Below are 16,998 nucleotides of genomic sequence, written 5' to 3' on the forward strand. Positions count from 1 at the left end.
GCATGCATGCAAAAAGGATATCTTACTTAGAGTGAGTAGATATTGGTAAAATCTAAGCATTTCTTCATCTGTCATAAATACAGAGCATGATTGTTCATAGAAGCAAAATCTTTTGAGTTTCTCTAAAAACCTTAAGTAATGACATGAAAGATAGAGAGAGATGTATACAAGAAAGAGGCACATCATTTTAATCTTGGCAGCCTGGTGGGTTGTTGGGGTTTTTTTTTCCTCTGGCTCTTTCGAACTTGGCTCTCTCTGAATGGTCTAACAATCTACTAAAACACATCCTAAAATTTATGCAGTCTGAACACGAACAAAGCTGAGGGGTTAGAATAAGATGCGTTTTTCATTGAGTGAATGTTGTGCTAAAAAAAAAAATTCTGCTCATCCATATTAATATATTGGCACCAAAAGAGTCCAGTGTTTTGTATATGTATATAGATAGATAGATAGATAGATATAGATATCTGTCATAAAGGCTTCAAAACAATGCAACCTAATATGAAAAGTGATTTATTCCCCTGTCGATAACTGAGATCATCCAGTATTCTAGACAGGCACATTAATGGATGGCTTAGCCCTCATCCAGCAGCTGATTACAGATCCTCAGGAGAATGCACTCTACTTGTCAGTGTGGTATTGTGGAAAATAAGTAGTATTCTAGCTTTCAGTTGTATTGCTGTTAGAATTATATTTGACTGCACAATGTTAGGAAAATAAAGAAGCATGAAAATCAGTCTCGGCACCATCTTTAATCATGGAAAAGAAACCAGAGTGCAGTGTTATGGCATTTATCTCTAAAGGTGGATTATGATATTTAAAAGCCACTTGTTAGAAGATGTATTGTAGAGAAAGGTAGCTGAAGGCAATTTTTTTCTAATTTTTGACTCTGCAGTTTCCCTTTGCTCTTTAGCCTCCAGCTTAGTCAGAACTACTGCTGGGATCCTGGTGCCTTGGGCCTTCATTTGCAATTATTTGGGGAGATTTTTCCCCGTAATTATAATGCCTCCACTCCCTATACATCAGTGGTCTCAAACTCAAACCCTTTGCAGGGCCACATTTTGGATTTGTAGGTACTTGGAGGGCCTCAGAAAAAATAGTTAATGTCTTAATAAAGAAATGACAATTTTGCATAGTTTATAAATCTTTCCTTTTGGCTAAGTCTTAATAATAATATTGTCATTTATAGCTAAAGAGACATATGATCAAGAAACTGTTTTATTTTTATTTTGTGATTAAGATAAACATACTGAGGGCCTCAAAATAGTACCTGGTGGGCCGTATATAGCCCCCAGGCTATACATAGTCTGCTCATCACAACAATATTCAGGACCCATGGATTACAGGGTTCTACAGATTTGTCAAGGGGACGCCTACTTTCGTAGGTCATTTCCTGCCAGGAAACCAAGAATTGTTGCTTAATAGCCCCTCTCCTCCCCCCCCATCGGCAGCAGGAAATGTGTTAATAAGGCAACATTTGCTGCAGCTGTAACATCTTGAGAATAAAAGCTACACAATCTCTCAGCTCTTATCGTGAGACTGGTCCCACAGCAGCTGGGGATCACTCACGTATTAAGACCAAATTAGAGTACCGTAAGACTAATATACTCACAAATGAAAATAATAAGGCTGCAACTTGGAATAAAATGTATAACAAGCAAGAAATAATGAAATACAAATCACAATTAATGATAAATACTGAGTAAAGCAATAAAATTCAAATCCAAAAAGTATTAAAAATCAGGTACTAGTAATTTTGTTAAAAAGCTAGGCCTTCCTCTGTTTGTGAAATACTCTCAAATACATATCACATTCACTGTTGGTTTGATCATGAATTAATAATGGATTTGACAGACTGAATGGACAGTTCAGGTTTTATCTGCTATCATTTACTATGTTATTTTGTAAAGGACCTTTGGCATACTGTTCCAAAAATAAGAAGCCTGTACTAGTGAGAACTATTTGCCTTGTACCTATTAGTCTCATTTCATTTAAAGAAGACTTTGTTAACAATATCATTTGTTGACTGAAGTGCATGAGTGGGAACAGAAAAATTAATACTGCTTGCAAGATAAGGTAAGAATTTTAAATTTCACGGGATACTTCATAGGCAACTAGTGAAGCTTGTTTAAAATAGATGTTAATATGCTCATGATGACTGAACTTGATTAATCACTGTAGAATTTTAGAGTCATTTTTAATCCATGAATTTATTTAGTTATCCACTACTCAGAGAATTCCAGGAATTGAGACGACACATGTTAAAACCATATAAAACCATTGCAAAGTGGCTTCTCTATAAATACTGTTTATAAAAACAAGGAAAAGAAAGCCTGCCCAACTAGAAAAAAAGACTTTAAAACACAGTATTAGGGGCTTCCATTGAGAGAGAAGGCAGTGGAACAGGATAAAAGGTATGGAAAACCTTTCATATGCTGAAAGATTGGAGAAAATGGGGCTCTTTTCCCTGGAAAAGCGGAGACTTAGAGGGGGCATGATAGAGACTTACAAGATCATGAAGGGCATAGAGAAAGTGGAAAGGGACAGATTCTTCAAACTTTCAAGAACTACAAGAACGAGAGGGCATTCGGAAAAATTAAGAGAGGACAGATTCAGAACCAATGCTAGGAAGTTCTTCTTCACCCAAAGGGTGGTGGACACCTGGAATGTGCTTCCAAAGGGTATGATAGGACAGAGTATGGTATTGGGGTTCAAGAAGGGATTAGACAATTTCCTGAAGGAATAGGGGATAGAAGAGTATAGATAGAGGATTACCATACAGGTCCTGGACCTGATGGGCTGCTGCGTGAGCGGACTGCTGGGCACGATGGACCTCTGGTCTGACCCAGCAGAGGCACTGCTTATGTTCTTATGATACAAAGTGGAGAGACAGCCCCTTCGGTCCTGATTCTATAAATGACATCTGAAGTTAGGCACCTAGGTCAGGGTGCCTAGCTGATCTAGGCACCTAACTTAATTTTCTTAATTGGTTTAATCTGCACCATTAAATGAACAGCGCAGTTAAAAAGCAATTTAAAAACAAATCAGCAGGCACCTTCCACTTCAAGGTAGGCATCTAATCTGAGGCACCTTCCATCAAATGGGCGTGTTTAGGAGTAGATTCTGGGTGTGGTTTGACTTAAGTGTTGGTAGGCGCCCTCATTTAGGCCAAGAAAACCCTGGCATAAATGGAAGTGCCCCTAAGATTTCAATGCCTACCAATGCCTAAGACCGCTGGGTGCGATTCTATAAACCAGTGGACCCCCAACCCTGTCCTGGAGGACCACCAGGTTAATCGGGTTTTCAGGATAGTCCTAATGAATATGCATGGAGCAGATTTGCATGCATATTCATTAAGGCTATCCTGAAAACCTGATTGGCCTGGTGGTCCTCCAGGACAGGGTCGGAGTCCACTACTATAAACGATGCCTAGCGGGCGATTGACAATTGCGTTCAGTGGCACCTGGAAGTTAGGTGCCGTTTATAGAATCAGACCCTCCAGCATAATGGAAATGATAGCTAGGGATACCTTAGGTATCTCTTTTGGAGAGAGGGGAATTATCTGAAACTATTTAACCTACCGTATATACTCGAATATTAGTCGATCTGAATATAAGCCGAGACCCTCATTTTCCTCAAAAAAAGGAGGAAAAATGGTTGACTTGAATATAAGAAGGTTGGCTTAATATTCAGCACGGCGTTTCAGACCATGGTCCTAAGCTAAGTTAAACTTTTTTTACTTTTTCCTGTGCACAGTGATGGGTATATTACCCTTTTGATAATTACATTTCAGTGGTGGTGGAGTTTTTTGCCAGTGATGGTACATAAGCAGCTTGAATTTTAAACAGTATTTAAGTTGTTTACTGCTGCATTGAAATTTTTGAGGCTTTTTCTCCACTGGTTTGTGAAATGGTTATCAGGGGAGTGTAATCCATCTCTGGTGAGTAAGATTTTGTAGTTAAATTTTGGGATTTTTTCATAAGTCTCATTTCCAGAATGTTCAATGCATAAAACATTACTACAGTAAAACAACAATTATATGAACATAAGAAGTGCAGTAGATACAGAGGAGAAGCAAAGTTGCTTTGGACAACAGGATAATGCAGACACACTGATATAGATTTCCCACAGGCTGCCAGCCCAAAATCATCTTCTCAAGCTTTAACAGTCTTTTTAACCAATCAGAAGCTGAGGCCCAGCAGTCTCCTCATTTCTATTTATAGTAGCGTGATGCCTACTGTAGGTTGAATCCATTTTTATTTAATTCCAAATTCATTTTTTGTAGCATTTGATTATCTTTCTCCTTTTTTTTTTTTTTTTTTTTTTTTGAGAGGAGATGATGGGAGGGAAGGTCTACATTATCCTGTTATCCATGGAGAACACCTGTTCTAAGCAAGTAACTCTGCTTTCTCCATGGACACAGCATAATGCAGATATACTTACTCTTTAGCTGAGATTTGCCAATAATAAAAGGTAATAGAAGCAACCCGGAGATGTTGATGAATGTTTGCTCAGTTCTTAAGCAAATAAGTTTTGAAGGACAGATTATCCAAATCTGCCCTTGAATTTGGATATACAGTGGTACCTTGGATTATGAGCATAATCCGTTCCAGGAGCATGCTCGTAATCCAAAATGCTCGTTTATCAAAGTGAGTTTCCCCATAGGAAATAATGGAAACTCGTTTTAATATGTTCCCCCCCCCTACAAGAACCGGCATTGCTCCCCCCCAAAGGCCCCCCTGCGATCCGGCACCCCCGCCACGATTGGGCACCCCCCCTCCCCCGCCGCTTCTTACCATCATCTGAGCACCAGCACTGGCATGTCCTGTGCTTGGTGCCGGTGCCCGAAGATCGGCCTCCTCTTCTGCTGGGCCTTGAGCATCTGCGCATGCTCAAGGCCCAGCAGAAGAGGAGGCCAATCTTCGGGCACAGGTACCAAGCACAGGACATGCCGGTGCCCAGATGACGGTAAGAAGCGGCGGGGGGGGGGTGCCCAATCGTGGCGGGGGGGTGCCAGATCACGGGGGGAGGGTGCCAGATCGCGAGGGGGCGCTCGTAAATCGAGCCATGCTCAGTTTCTGAGGCGCCGATTTTGCAAATGTTTTGCTCGTCTTGCAAAACACTTGCAAACTGTTGCACTCGTAAACCGAGGTACCACTGTACTGTAAATATTGTCTATGCAGTAATGCTTGATAAAGGTATGCAAAGAGGACCATGTAGCTGCTTTGCAGATGTCCATATGTGGAATGCCTCTCACAAGAGCTGTGCAGATTGAGATTGCTCTTGGTGTGGGGCTCTCGACTTACCAGGAAAAACCAAATTGGTAACTTGTTCATAGCAGAAAGAAATGCAGTCCACTATCCATTAAGAAAGTGTACTCTTGGAGACTGTAATGGTAGGCGAGGAAAAGCTGAGATGTTTTTTGTGGTTATCAGTGCAGTATAAATAAAACATTAAAGCATTTTTCTGCAGTCTAGATTATGTAAAGTGGAATTTGTTGGTTGAGGATGAGGTTTGGGGGGAAAAATGGAAGTCTAATTTCCTGAGTTGAGGTGAAAGGGAGAAATTTAGGATGAGTACAAACTGTTTTTATAGGGAAAAGTCTAGTATATGGTGAATAATGGTCAGGCGTCCAAATTGCACTTACTCGCTGAGCTTATATGATGGTGACCAGAAACAGTGTTTTCCATATGAGAAACTTTAAAGATGTTGAAGTCAAGGATTCAAAGAGAGTAACAAGAATTGAATCAAAACTACATTGAGGTCCCATGTAGAAGGAGGCAGCTGCAGTGGAGGAAGGAGATTCATTGGACCTTTCAGAAATCTCAGTCGGGTGAGAAAAAAACTGGTCTCCATGAAAGCTAGGTGAACTCATTGATGTTTTGAGACCAGAGTTATAGAGCTTCATCTTTTCCATCTCTCTGACTTTCTAAATTCTGAGCATTATTTTACCACTGTAGTTGAAAAGAGTGTTTTATCTTGCAAAGTGCCAATTTGCAGAATCATTTGAACATGTTACTCCACGCTTAATGCATGCTCCACTGGCTGCTCTTCAGTCTGGACTTAAGTTCAGATGTGCTTGTCTGACTTTCAAAATATTTTATGGTCAACTAAATGACTCTGTTCTACCTCTGATATCATAGTCCTTGAGACAAAGTAGTCGTAGATCTATTTGTGTTTATACATTTATCTTTTCCTTCGTTTAAAGCCATCCAGTCTGATATTTCTCTTCTGCTCCTTTTCTTATCTTTTCACATCTCTTTGGAATGATTTACCTCTTAGACTAAGAATGAGCATTTCTTATCTAATATTTCGCAAAAAAAATTAAAGACCTTACTATTTCATTGTTAGAGTAGGTCTTTTATTATGAAGATTATTGTATATATTATTTCTACTGTAAACCGTATCAAGCCCTATTCTTATAGGGATGATACAGAATATAAGATGAAAATTACCGGTAGCTTAGATTAGCTTGTTAAAGCAATTTTGTTTTTTAGTGTCAGTTTATGCTGTAAACAGAGGAATGCTGCCTTCAGGTAAACTCCCTGCTGGACACATCAGTCATGTACCGTATTTTCGCGGATATAACGCGCGCGTTATACGTGATTTTACGTACCGCGCATACCCCTCGCGCGTTATATGCCTGAGCGCGGTATACAAAAGTTTTTAAACATAGTTCCCACCCCGCCCGACGCCCGATTCACCCCCCCAGCAGGACCGCTCGCACCCCCACCCCGAACGACCGCTCGCACGCGCTCCCACCCGCACCCGCATCCACGATCGGAGCAAGAGGGAGCCCAAGCCCTCTTGCCCGGCCGACTCCCCGACGTCCGATACATCCCCCCCCCCCCGGCAGGACCACTCGCACCCTCACCCCGAAGGACCGCCGACTCCCCAACAATATCGGGCCAGGAGGGAGCCCAAACCCTCCTGGCCACGGCGACCCCCTAACCCCACCCCGCACTACATTACGGGCAGGAGGGATCCCAGGCCCTCCTGCCCTCGACGCAAACCCCCCGCCCCCCAACGCCCGCCCCCCCCCCAAGAACCTCCGCCCGTCCCCCAGCCGGCCCGCGGCCCCCCTGGCCGACCCCCACGACACCCCCACCCGCCTTCCCCGTACCTTTGTGTAGTTGGGCCAGAAGGGAGCCCAAACCCTCCTGGCCACGGCGACCCCCTAACCCCACCCCGCACTACATTACGGGCAGGAAGGATCCCAGGCCCTCCTGCCCTCGACGCAAACCCCCCTCCCCCCCAGCCGACCCGCGACCCCCCTGGCCGACCCCCACGACCCCCCCACCCCCCTTCCCCGTACCTTTGGAAGTTGGCCGGACAGACGGGAGCCAAACCCGCCCGTCCGGCAGGCAGCCAACGAAGGAATGAGGCCGGATTGGCCCATCCGTCCTAAAGCTCCGCCTACTGGTGGGGCCTAAGGCGCGTGGGCCAATCAGAATAGGCCCTGGAGCCTTAGGTCCCACCTGGGGGCGCGGCCTGAGGCACATGGGCCAAACCCGACCATGTGTCTCAGGCCACGCCCCCAGGTGGGACCTAAGGCTCCAGGGCCTATTCTGATTGGCCCACGCGCCTTAGGCCCCACCAGTAGGCGGAGCTTTAGGACGGATGGGCCAATCCGGCCTCATTCCTTCGTTGGCTGCCTGCCGGACAGGCGGGTTTGACTCCCGTCTGTCCGGCCAACTACCAAAGGTACGGGGAAGGGGGGTGGGGGGGTCGCGGGTCGGCTGGGGGGGCGGTCGGAGGTTCTTGGGGGGGGCGGGCGTTGGGGGGGAGGGGGGTTTGCGTCGAGGGCAGGAGGGCCTGGGATCCCTCCTGCCCGTAATGTAGTGCGGGGTGGGGTTAGGGGGTCGCCGTGGCCAGGAGGGTTTGGGCTCCCTTCTGGCCCAACTACACAAAGGTACGGGGAAGGCGGGTGGGGGTGTCGTGGGGGTCGGCCAGGGGGGTCGCGGGTCGGCTGGGGGACGGGCGGAGGTTCTTGGGGGGGGGGGGCGGTCGTTGGGGGGAGGGGGTTTGCGTCGAGGGCAGGAGGGCCTGGGATCCCTCCTGCCCGTAATGTAGTGCGGGGTGGGGTTAGGGGGTCGCCGTGGCCAGGAGGGTTTGGGCTCCCTCCTGGCCCGATATTGTTGGGGAGTCGGCGGTCCTTCGGGGTGAGGGTGCGAGTGGTCCTGCCGGGGGGGGGGGATGTATCGGACGTCGGGGGGAGGCATCAGGCTTTCAGGATGGGGACAGACCTTCAAGGGGGGACAGGACTTCAAGGGAGGACAGTGCACGGAAGTCAGGGGGGGTGAACGGAGAGTCGGGACAGCGCACGGAAAGTCAGGGCGGGCGAAAGGAGAGTCGGGCAGCATGCGCGTTATATGCCTGAGCGCGGTATAGAAAAGTTTTTGTACATATCATCGTGATTTCTGCGCGCTATACCCCTGTGCGCGTTTTACAATGGTGCGCGTTATATCCGCGAAAATACGGTAGTGGGTCATTATCAGCTTTTCTTTGCTCAGCCTGCAATTTTCAGCAGCATTTTTCTCCGGCTCATACGGAAGTGTTTTGGATTAAACCCGTCTTTTCTAATGTCTCTCCTTTATTGGTTCTCCCCTGTATTTCTGTCTAATAAGTCAGGGTGGGATGAACAAGCAGTGTTATGTGGATTTCTGCAGCTCATCTCCTATTTCAGCAAAAAAAAATAAAAAATTCAGAGGCTATAAGTTCTTAGCTGACTCCACACTTTGAGTATCTCGGAGTACAGCACAACTCTGGAGCTTTCTTATAATCTTCTGTTCTACAGATAGCAGGAATCATATTGCTGTATATCTTTGCAGTGGCTCTGGGTACCTTAGTGGGTTCATTGAGTCTACTGAAAGGAGCACGTAGTTTTTAGGTATCTGTATTTGAGCTGCGGATTTCTCTAATAAGCTATCCCTATTGCTGTCATTAATCTCTGCAGCTTATTAGTTTCAAAGGCATTCGGCTACTTGATATAGTTTCAGCACGTGTCAACTCGAGTTTGCTATAGACTAGAGCTTGTATTCTGTAGAGCTTGCTTCAGTGTAAGCATCCAACATCATGCTTTTCAGTGGCTGGCTGCTGCATTTGCAGCCTTAATAGTGTTCAGCTGCTGGAAACAGCTCCAGCAGCTCCTGCTTCCTCAGTGTCAGGGCTTCAGCAGCATTAACTGCTGGCATGGCACAGTGTCTATAGCTTTGGTTTCCTACATGACTCAGCTTCAACAGCGCCATCTACCTATGTGGCACAGTTCCAACAGCACCAATTCCCTGCATACTGCAGCTTCTGCGGCACCAGCTCCATACATGACACGTCTGCTGCGCCAGTTCCCCTTTGTGGCATAGCTTCTGCGGCGCCAGCTCCATACATAGAACCAAGTAAGGAAAAACAGAACCCCACGTAAAAAGGATCCAGAAAAAGTAGGAGCAGTCCAAGAGATAAAAAACTAATTTTAATAACAAAGAACCAACTCTACAAAGACCCGACATAGGCCATGTTTTGGCAGGGTTATTACCTGCTTCAGGGGTCAAACAATATTCTGTTAGATGTATAAATGAGTGTGAGAATTGCAATTGTAGCAATATCCAATGTAAAACAGCCATTAAGAATTGCCTAGCAATGTCTTTCAACAGTATCAGAGATTCAAAATAAAATTGCGAGAAAAGGTTTAAAAAATTTGTCTGCAGCATCAACTCTTTGCATGGCCCAAGCTCAGCAGCACCAATTCTCTGCATAGAACAATTTTAGATATCCATAGAATACAGCTTTGACAACTCCAGCTCTCTGCATAATGATGCAGTTTTGGTAACAACCTGTTTCTGCATCTACAGCTTCTTCTTTCTTCAGTTTCTGCAAAACCTACCACAGACATTGCATGACTTCAGTAGTTGCAGCCCTTGGGATGGCACAACTTCAGCATCACTAGCCTTCTACAGGTCATGGTTTCTCTAGTCTAGCCCTGCCCCTCCTACATGACTTGACTTTCACAGTTCCAGCGAATCATATGGTGTGGCTGTAACAGCACTAGCTTTCTAGTTTCCTCAACTTTATCAGCATTTGCTCACTACAGGGCACAGTGGCAGCAGAAGCCAGCTGTAGGGCATAGCTTTGGCAGGGGCTGATGGCATGAAGTGGTAATGTCTGAATCCAGATGCGTGCTTTGACAGTGGCTAGCTGCTTAGTCCTACAACTGCAACCAGCTGTGTTGAAGCAGTATGTGGCAACTACCACAGCTGCCAACTACATGGCACAGCCACAGCACTCAACGCCATGGTATGGCTTCAGTAACAATAGCTGACTTCCTGCCACTGCTTCAGTTTTAGCAGTCATATCTGAGGCACAGAGGGATCACGATGCCAAGCATTGTGGGAAGCCCAAGAAGCATCAGCATTGATCCTTGACACACTGTGCCAGGAGCACCAGGACATCGGGTACACCAATTCCTAAGAAGCATGGGCACCAAGAGGACTGACCCCCCCTCTATAGTAGAGGTATCAGTGCACCTGTCACTTGACAGCCAGGTCTCAGCTTCTGATTCGGCACCGATGCCTTCTCAGGCTGTCTCCGTACTGGCTTCTAAGCCTTTGCCAATGCCCCTCTCCAATAAGCAATACCAGGCGGTCCTTAGATAGGAATTGGCTCAGCTTCTGCAGTTGCAGGCTGCATCAGCATGAATGATGCTTGCACCTGTGGAGGATCAGTCTTCCACCCTATCTGCACCTCGACAAGAGCCTATGCACTGAGCCCCAATGTCGATGCCTCAAAGGGCACTGGAGCCAATCTCAGTTCATGCACTGTCTCCATCAGTGTTGGGGAAGGGTAACCTCTATGAAGTTAAATGGCAGAAGTTCACCATATAAAGTGTAGATGTCATTCCACCAGCAAGTGGTAGGTTGAGCCCATCCCCACTCATTCTGATTTGGAGAAAGACTTTGATTGGGACTGTTCTTGGAAATCAGATGGTGATCCACACTACTTCAAAGTGGAGGAGCCTTATGAATCCCTCTCTACCTCAGAAGAGAAGAAAGTCTCCACCAGACTTTCTCCTTCACTGGTTTTATTTGAGATGACTTCAGCCATCCCATTTAAGCTGGAGACAGAGGAAAAGCCTAGGGCCAAAATATTAGAGGTTTTGGACTATGAGTCTCCTCCCAAGGAAGGGGTCATGGTACCATTTCACCCTATCCTTAAAGACACGCTGATGAGTAATTGAGGGACTACCTCCCCCCAAATGTAGGTCTCATCTAAGAAGGAGGATACACGGTACCATATACAGAAGGCTCCCATATTTGAGAGAGCCCAGCTTCTTCACCACTCTGAAGGTGGTAGAATCTGCTCTCAAAAGAACTAGAAATGCAAGAATTCATACCTTGGCTTCCCCAGTCAGAGAGGCCGGGACCCTAGACTCATCTGGAAGAAAGACTTTTCAAGCATTAATGCTTATTGCCCGCATCAAGTGCTATCAGCTCTGCACAAGCATGTACTTGAGGTCTTTGGCTCGCAGTACATTATCTTTGGCTTCCTCAGTAGCAGGCTGAAGAGCTTCGTTATCTGGCCAAGAAGCAGTTGCAGTGTAGGAAATACATGACCAGGAGCACTTATGATACTTTTGACATACCGTCCAGAATCTCAGTAGTGAGTGTGGGTTGTGCAGACTTTGATGGCTGCATAGAGGTTTGTGGATATGCCTTACCATGGAGACAACTTGGTTGAAATGAAACTGAAGAGTGAAATATTCAAGTGATTTGAAAAAACACAAAAGAAAGTTTGTGTGATCAAAGAGACTACAGTGGTGGTTATGTCCATGGATGGAAAAATTGGGAAATGGATCTAAGGGCTTCAGGGGGATTGAGTGGAAGTGATGAATTGTCATATAAGAGTTCAGATAACAATACGAGTATAAAGGGGGGGAATTCAACCGGCAGAGAGGAACAACTGCAACAAAGGGAAAAGGAACAGTCATGGCTCCAAACCAACAACACAACATCTTCACAAACAATTTGCAATCAGCAGTGGTACAACTTTGCATGTATTTCAGAGAAAAGTAATCTGAATAGATTGTTCAATAGTTAGATCTTTCTTCTTGGACACTTCCGATCCTTGGACACTTTGGATCCTGTTGTAGACTTTCAGGATAGATTTTTTTTTACTTTTTGAAGAAGTTTTACATTTGGACAATGCTAATATAAGAAAAAAAAGTAATTTGGCTAGGCTTAATGGAAATCTCTGCTTGATTTGAATTCAAATAATTTGGTGGTTATTCAATGTGCTGATAAGGGAGGAGCCATTGTTCTATTATCTTGGGAAATGTATATGCAAGAGGTCCAGCATTAGCTTTTTAATGCACTTATAAGAACTTACTTATCTACGGACCCTTCAAAACAGAGTTTTCAACAGGTAGAATCTGTAATCCTTGAGAGTAAACATAGCAGGTTATGTGCCTACAGCTGAATTGAAATTTCTAACTTAAGAATTTTTTTTTAAATTCCTATATCTTGCCAAAAATTCTTAAGAGTTTAGTATATTCCCCCTCCATATGTTGACAGATTTTTGCAGCCATAGGTATTCCCTATTCTTTCTTATTTAAAAGATGTTACACAATTTTTAGGATATACTAGAAAACAAATCACTCCATTAGGTCAGTACACCAACACTAGAAAAAGTATTTTAAGGCAAAAGAAAAGCCTCAGACACGGAGAGGTGATCCCACTCTCTTCCACCCAAGCATCACTGGCAAAAACTTTCACATATAACTTATTACTGGCAGGTGGGAGCCTGAAAATAGTCAGAGCTAACTAGAAAAAAACAGTCTAGTTAGAAAACAGCCAGCTGACGATCATTTCATGGCTTCAGGGCCTTGACACCAACGCTCCAGACTATGGATTCGCAGAGTAAAACTCCTACTTGCTACCATGCCCCCTCACCATGTGGATATAATGCAGTTTTAGATGTGCATGTCCTAGCTTTAATACAATTGGGATTTGGACATCCATGCAATATGGAAATCTCAATACTGGGTTTCATACATCTAAAATATGAATAGAGCTTCAAACATAAGGGCCGTAGAACTAAGTGAAATATTATTTGCTTTGTTTTATTTATGACTGGTGTTCTTGTATTTGGGCAAAACAAAAGACCATTTTCCATCTTCTCCCTATTGTCACTTCACTTACTGCATTGCCCTCAAATGGGGCATTAGATTGTTCCTTTCCTCTCTTTTTAAGAGTTTAGAAATGTTGGGGAAAATAAAGAGTTCATAACGCACTCTGTTCTTTATCCTCACAGTACAACAAGCTCGACTGCAAGTAGCTGTGATACTGAGTTCACCAAAGAGGACGAGCAGAGGCTGAAAGATTATATCCAACAGCTGAAGAACGACCGAGCAGCGGTCAAGCTGACCATGCTAGAGCTGGAGAGCATCCACATTGATCCACTCAGTTATGACATAAAACCTCGAGGGGATAATCAGAGGCTGGATCTGGAGAATGCAGTCTTGATGCAGGAACTCATGGCCATGAAGGTATCTGTAAAAGAATATTGTGCTCAGACAAATCCAGTGACATAGTGTGATTTATAAAGATTTTGCCATGTGGGCTGAGAACCAAAGCTTCTTAGGCTAGAGCCATTCTGACTCTTAATAAAGCAGATGATCATACTTGGGGGCGTCGTCCAGGTTTAGTTACTGTCACATATAAGGGATATTTTTCAGCACATAGACGTGTTTAAAACACTTCTCAAAACCCCACCTGTTCACTGAATCCTTTGGCTTATTCTCTTCTTAATTTTGTTCCCCCTTGCTTGTGTCGCTTCCCCTGGCTTTTTATTTTAATTTTTTAAACTGCATATTTGCCTCTATGGTTTATTTGCACTATATTAGGGAACGACACAGGGACAAATTTTTCCCCATCTCCATGAGTTCTTTTCCTGTCCCTGTCCCATTCCTGCAAGCCTTAAACACTTTTAAAATCATAAGTGTTTGAGCTTGTGTGGTTAACCCTTTCAGGACCAAGGGACATATTTGTCCCATAACTTTAAAATCCTATAAATTTTGATTGGGATAGTCTACAGTTCTAAATTTGATATGTACGGATTCCATATGATACTGCCTTTATGTAAACAAACTGGTTCCGACATTCATTCATTAGCGTCGTTGCCAGATTGACGAGAAGATTCACTTGCCACACTGTCCATAAGCCAGAAGTGTGATTTTTTTTTAAAAAAAAATAATATTTCACAAAAAAAAATCAATTTTTTGGCATCTGCAAGCCCTTTTTACCATAAAAATGTCGTCAAAACCACAAAAATTGGCCTACGATCCTTATGGTCCTGAAAGGGTTAAGGCAGAGCTTACATGAATGGGGCAGGGACAGAGACAAAACATGCGGGTATGGGACGGGGGAAATTGAATTCCTGCTGAGACGGGGGAAAATGTGTCCCTATGTCATTCTCTACACTATATCAAGTGCTGGAAATAAATAAATGTGTGCCCACAGAAGTTTATTTTATCTTCCATCTGTCTTCATTCCGATTGAACTCTTCTCCCCAGATGGTGATGTACTGACCCAATGATTAGATGTGCACGCTTTCCTATTCTTTAATCAGCAGCGGCAGTCTTGATAGTGACGACCATCTTTCTTTCCTTTCAAAGTCTGAGACCGGTCCTGACAACTCATGTCTGTATCCCTACACATGCCATTTATTCGCCTCCATTCTGGCGATATAAAAGTCTTTTTGGCTATGACTGCGGCTGTGACTTCTTCATTCGCCCACTTAAAGAAGTTTTTTTTGTTTTTTGTTATTTTTGTTATAAAGTGTCAGTGCTTATATTCTATATTTTCATAAATATTTAAATACTTAAAGTGAAATAACTTATCTTAAAAAGACGTTGTTTCTTTAGTATGATCGGATCAGGGACCTGTCAAATCGACATGTTTCGCCACAAAGGCTTTTTCAAGATTAAGTCCCCCTTTTCTTTTTTATGTGACCATCCCGATACTAAAGTATTTCTGATCTACCAAGATCCCTGATCCGATCATACTAAAGAAACAACGTCTTTTTAAGATAAGTTATTTCACTTTAAGTATTTAAATATTTATGAAAATATAGAGTATAAGCACTGGCACTTTATAACAAAAATAACAAAAAACAAAAAAAACTTCTTTAAGTGGGCGAATGAAGAAGTCACAGCCGCAGTCATAGCCAAAAAGACTTTTATATCGCCAGAATGGAGGCGAATAAATGGCATGTCTGACGCCCCAGAAAGGTAGTGAGGAGAACTCTTTTAAGATTGAAAAGACATTGACAAAAGGATATTAGCTATACAACACATGTCAATGTAAAGAATATTGGCTGATACATTTACTTGTATCCCTACACATAGCACAATTTGAACCACAAGGGCAGACCCTAACTTCAGGGTCATTTAAATGTATTGCTACACTGTTTTCCTGTTTCCTTGAGCAAGATAAACTGTAATAAAGCTGGCAGGTGGGTAGTTAACGATTAGGAACAGAGCTGCAAACCTAATACCTACTGAGAAATCTGCTTCTGTTTTTAATAGGGTCTGTATGTCCTGGTTTGAACTTGAAACCCTAAGCATTGGCTCAGGCTCCTGTTGATAATCAGTTGTTTAATTCAAAGAGAGGAGATAAAAATTATAGCACCAAACTTGTTATTCAAACATTTTAAAATCAGCAGGAAAGACCTTGACTATTGTTCTTATAGAGCGCAGCGAGACTAAGGCTTTCACTAAAGCAGCTTGAGGAAGATCCATTACAATATAGAGAACATGTCCTAAGCTTGATAGACCAGAGTGTACTAACTCTACTTCACTTACCTCAAAAGAATAAGGGGATCTGTAAGCTTAATGTACTCCAGGATTCAATTAACAGAGTAATTTCTGTCACCACTATAGGGAATGAAGTTAGGAAACAAAGTTTATGTACATGGAAACAAGTTTATAACATTAAGACAGAACTGCAGTATAAATCTATATAGTTAACATGTCAATGTATCTCCTCCTTTTATATTTTCTGTTTAGAATTGAGTGCAGTAACTACATTGGCCCAATCCTTGGGTGTTCAACCTTATCTTATTTATTTATTTCTGAAACTGACACTGAGGACCAAATTCTCTAAGACTCCGACACATGGTAAAAGAAATGCCATAGTGGAAGTGATTTTTCTTTTATTGGCAAATCTTAGTACAATAACATGCAAATTATAAGTGAGCTATTTGTATGAAGAATTGCCGGTAAAGGGGAGGGAGGAACTGTGCCTGGTGCTTGCTTAGAAAAGTAATCGCTAGGTACAGCTCCGTCCTGTGAAGGCTGCTCTCCCTGCCCCAATCAACTGAGCTGCTGGTATCCTAAAGTTCTGCCAACTCAGCTGATTTACTAGCAGGGAGAACAGCAGAAGGAAAAGTCTCCCTGCTCCCGCCAATATCCTCTCACCTGCCACTGCCCCCCCCCCCAACACCCTGTAAAACAGGGGTCTCAAAGTCCCTCCTTGAGGGCCGCAATCCAGTCGGGTTTTCAGGATTTCCCCAATGAATATGCATGAGATCTATGTGCATACACTGCTTTCAATGCATATTCATTGGGGAAATCCTGAAAACCCGACTGGATTGCGGCCCTCAAGGAGGGACTTTGAGATCCCTGCTGTAAAAGATCAGCAGGAGAGATGCCCATTCCCTCCTGCCTCAGTCGCCGCTGCACAGATCCCCCCTCATACATCCCCGTGCCTTGACAGGGGATGATTGCTCCCTCCTGCCGCCAGGTCCCCGGCTCCTTTAAGTTGAAGGACTACAGGAGAGATGCCGACTCCCTCCTGCTGATGGACCTTCCCATTCCCGGTGCATCCTGGAATGCACTAGAAGGGCCTAAGGCTCGGGTTGGCTCAGGTTGTAAGACCCCTCCCAGGGGAAGGGCCTTAGGCACCAGAGCCAATCAGGGATTAGGCCCTCGCCAAGTACATTCCAGGATGC

At 44.0% G+C, this 16,998-nt stretch overlaps 1 protein-coding gene across 1 annotated transcript in view; it reads left to right on the forward strand.

The window, feature by feature from the left end:
• Window positions 1-16,998, forward strand: part of MCC (MCC regulator of WNT signaling pathway) — a 572,218-nt gene that overhangs the window by 501,409 nt on the left and 53,811 nt on the right. The window contains 1 exon segment of the mRNA XM_033929092.1: window positions 13,300-13,534. Within this exon segment, the coding sequence (XP_033784983.1) occupies window positions 13,300-13,534 (235 nt within the window).

The sequence above is a fragment of the Geotrypetes seraphini genome, chromosome 1, assembly GCF_902459505.1.
Source record: "Geotrypetes seraphini chromosome 1, aGeoSer1.1, whole genome shotgun sequence".
NCBI classification, from domain to species: domain Eukaryota; kingdom Metazoa; phylum Chordata; class Amphibia; order Gymnophiona; family Dermophiidae; genus Geotrypetes; species Geotrypetes seraphini.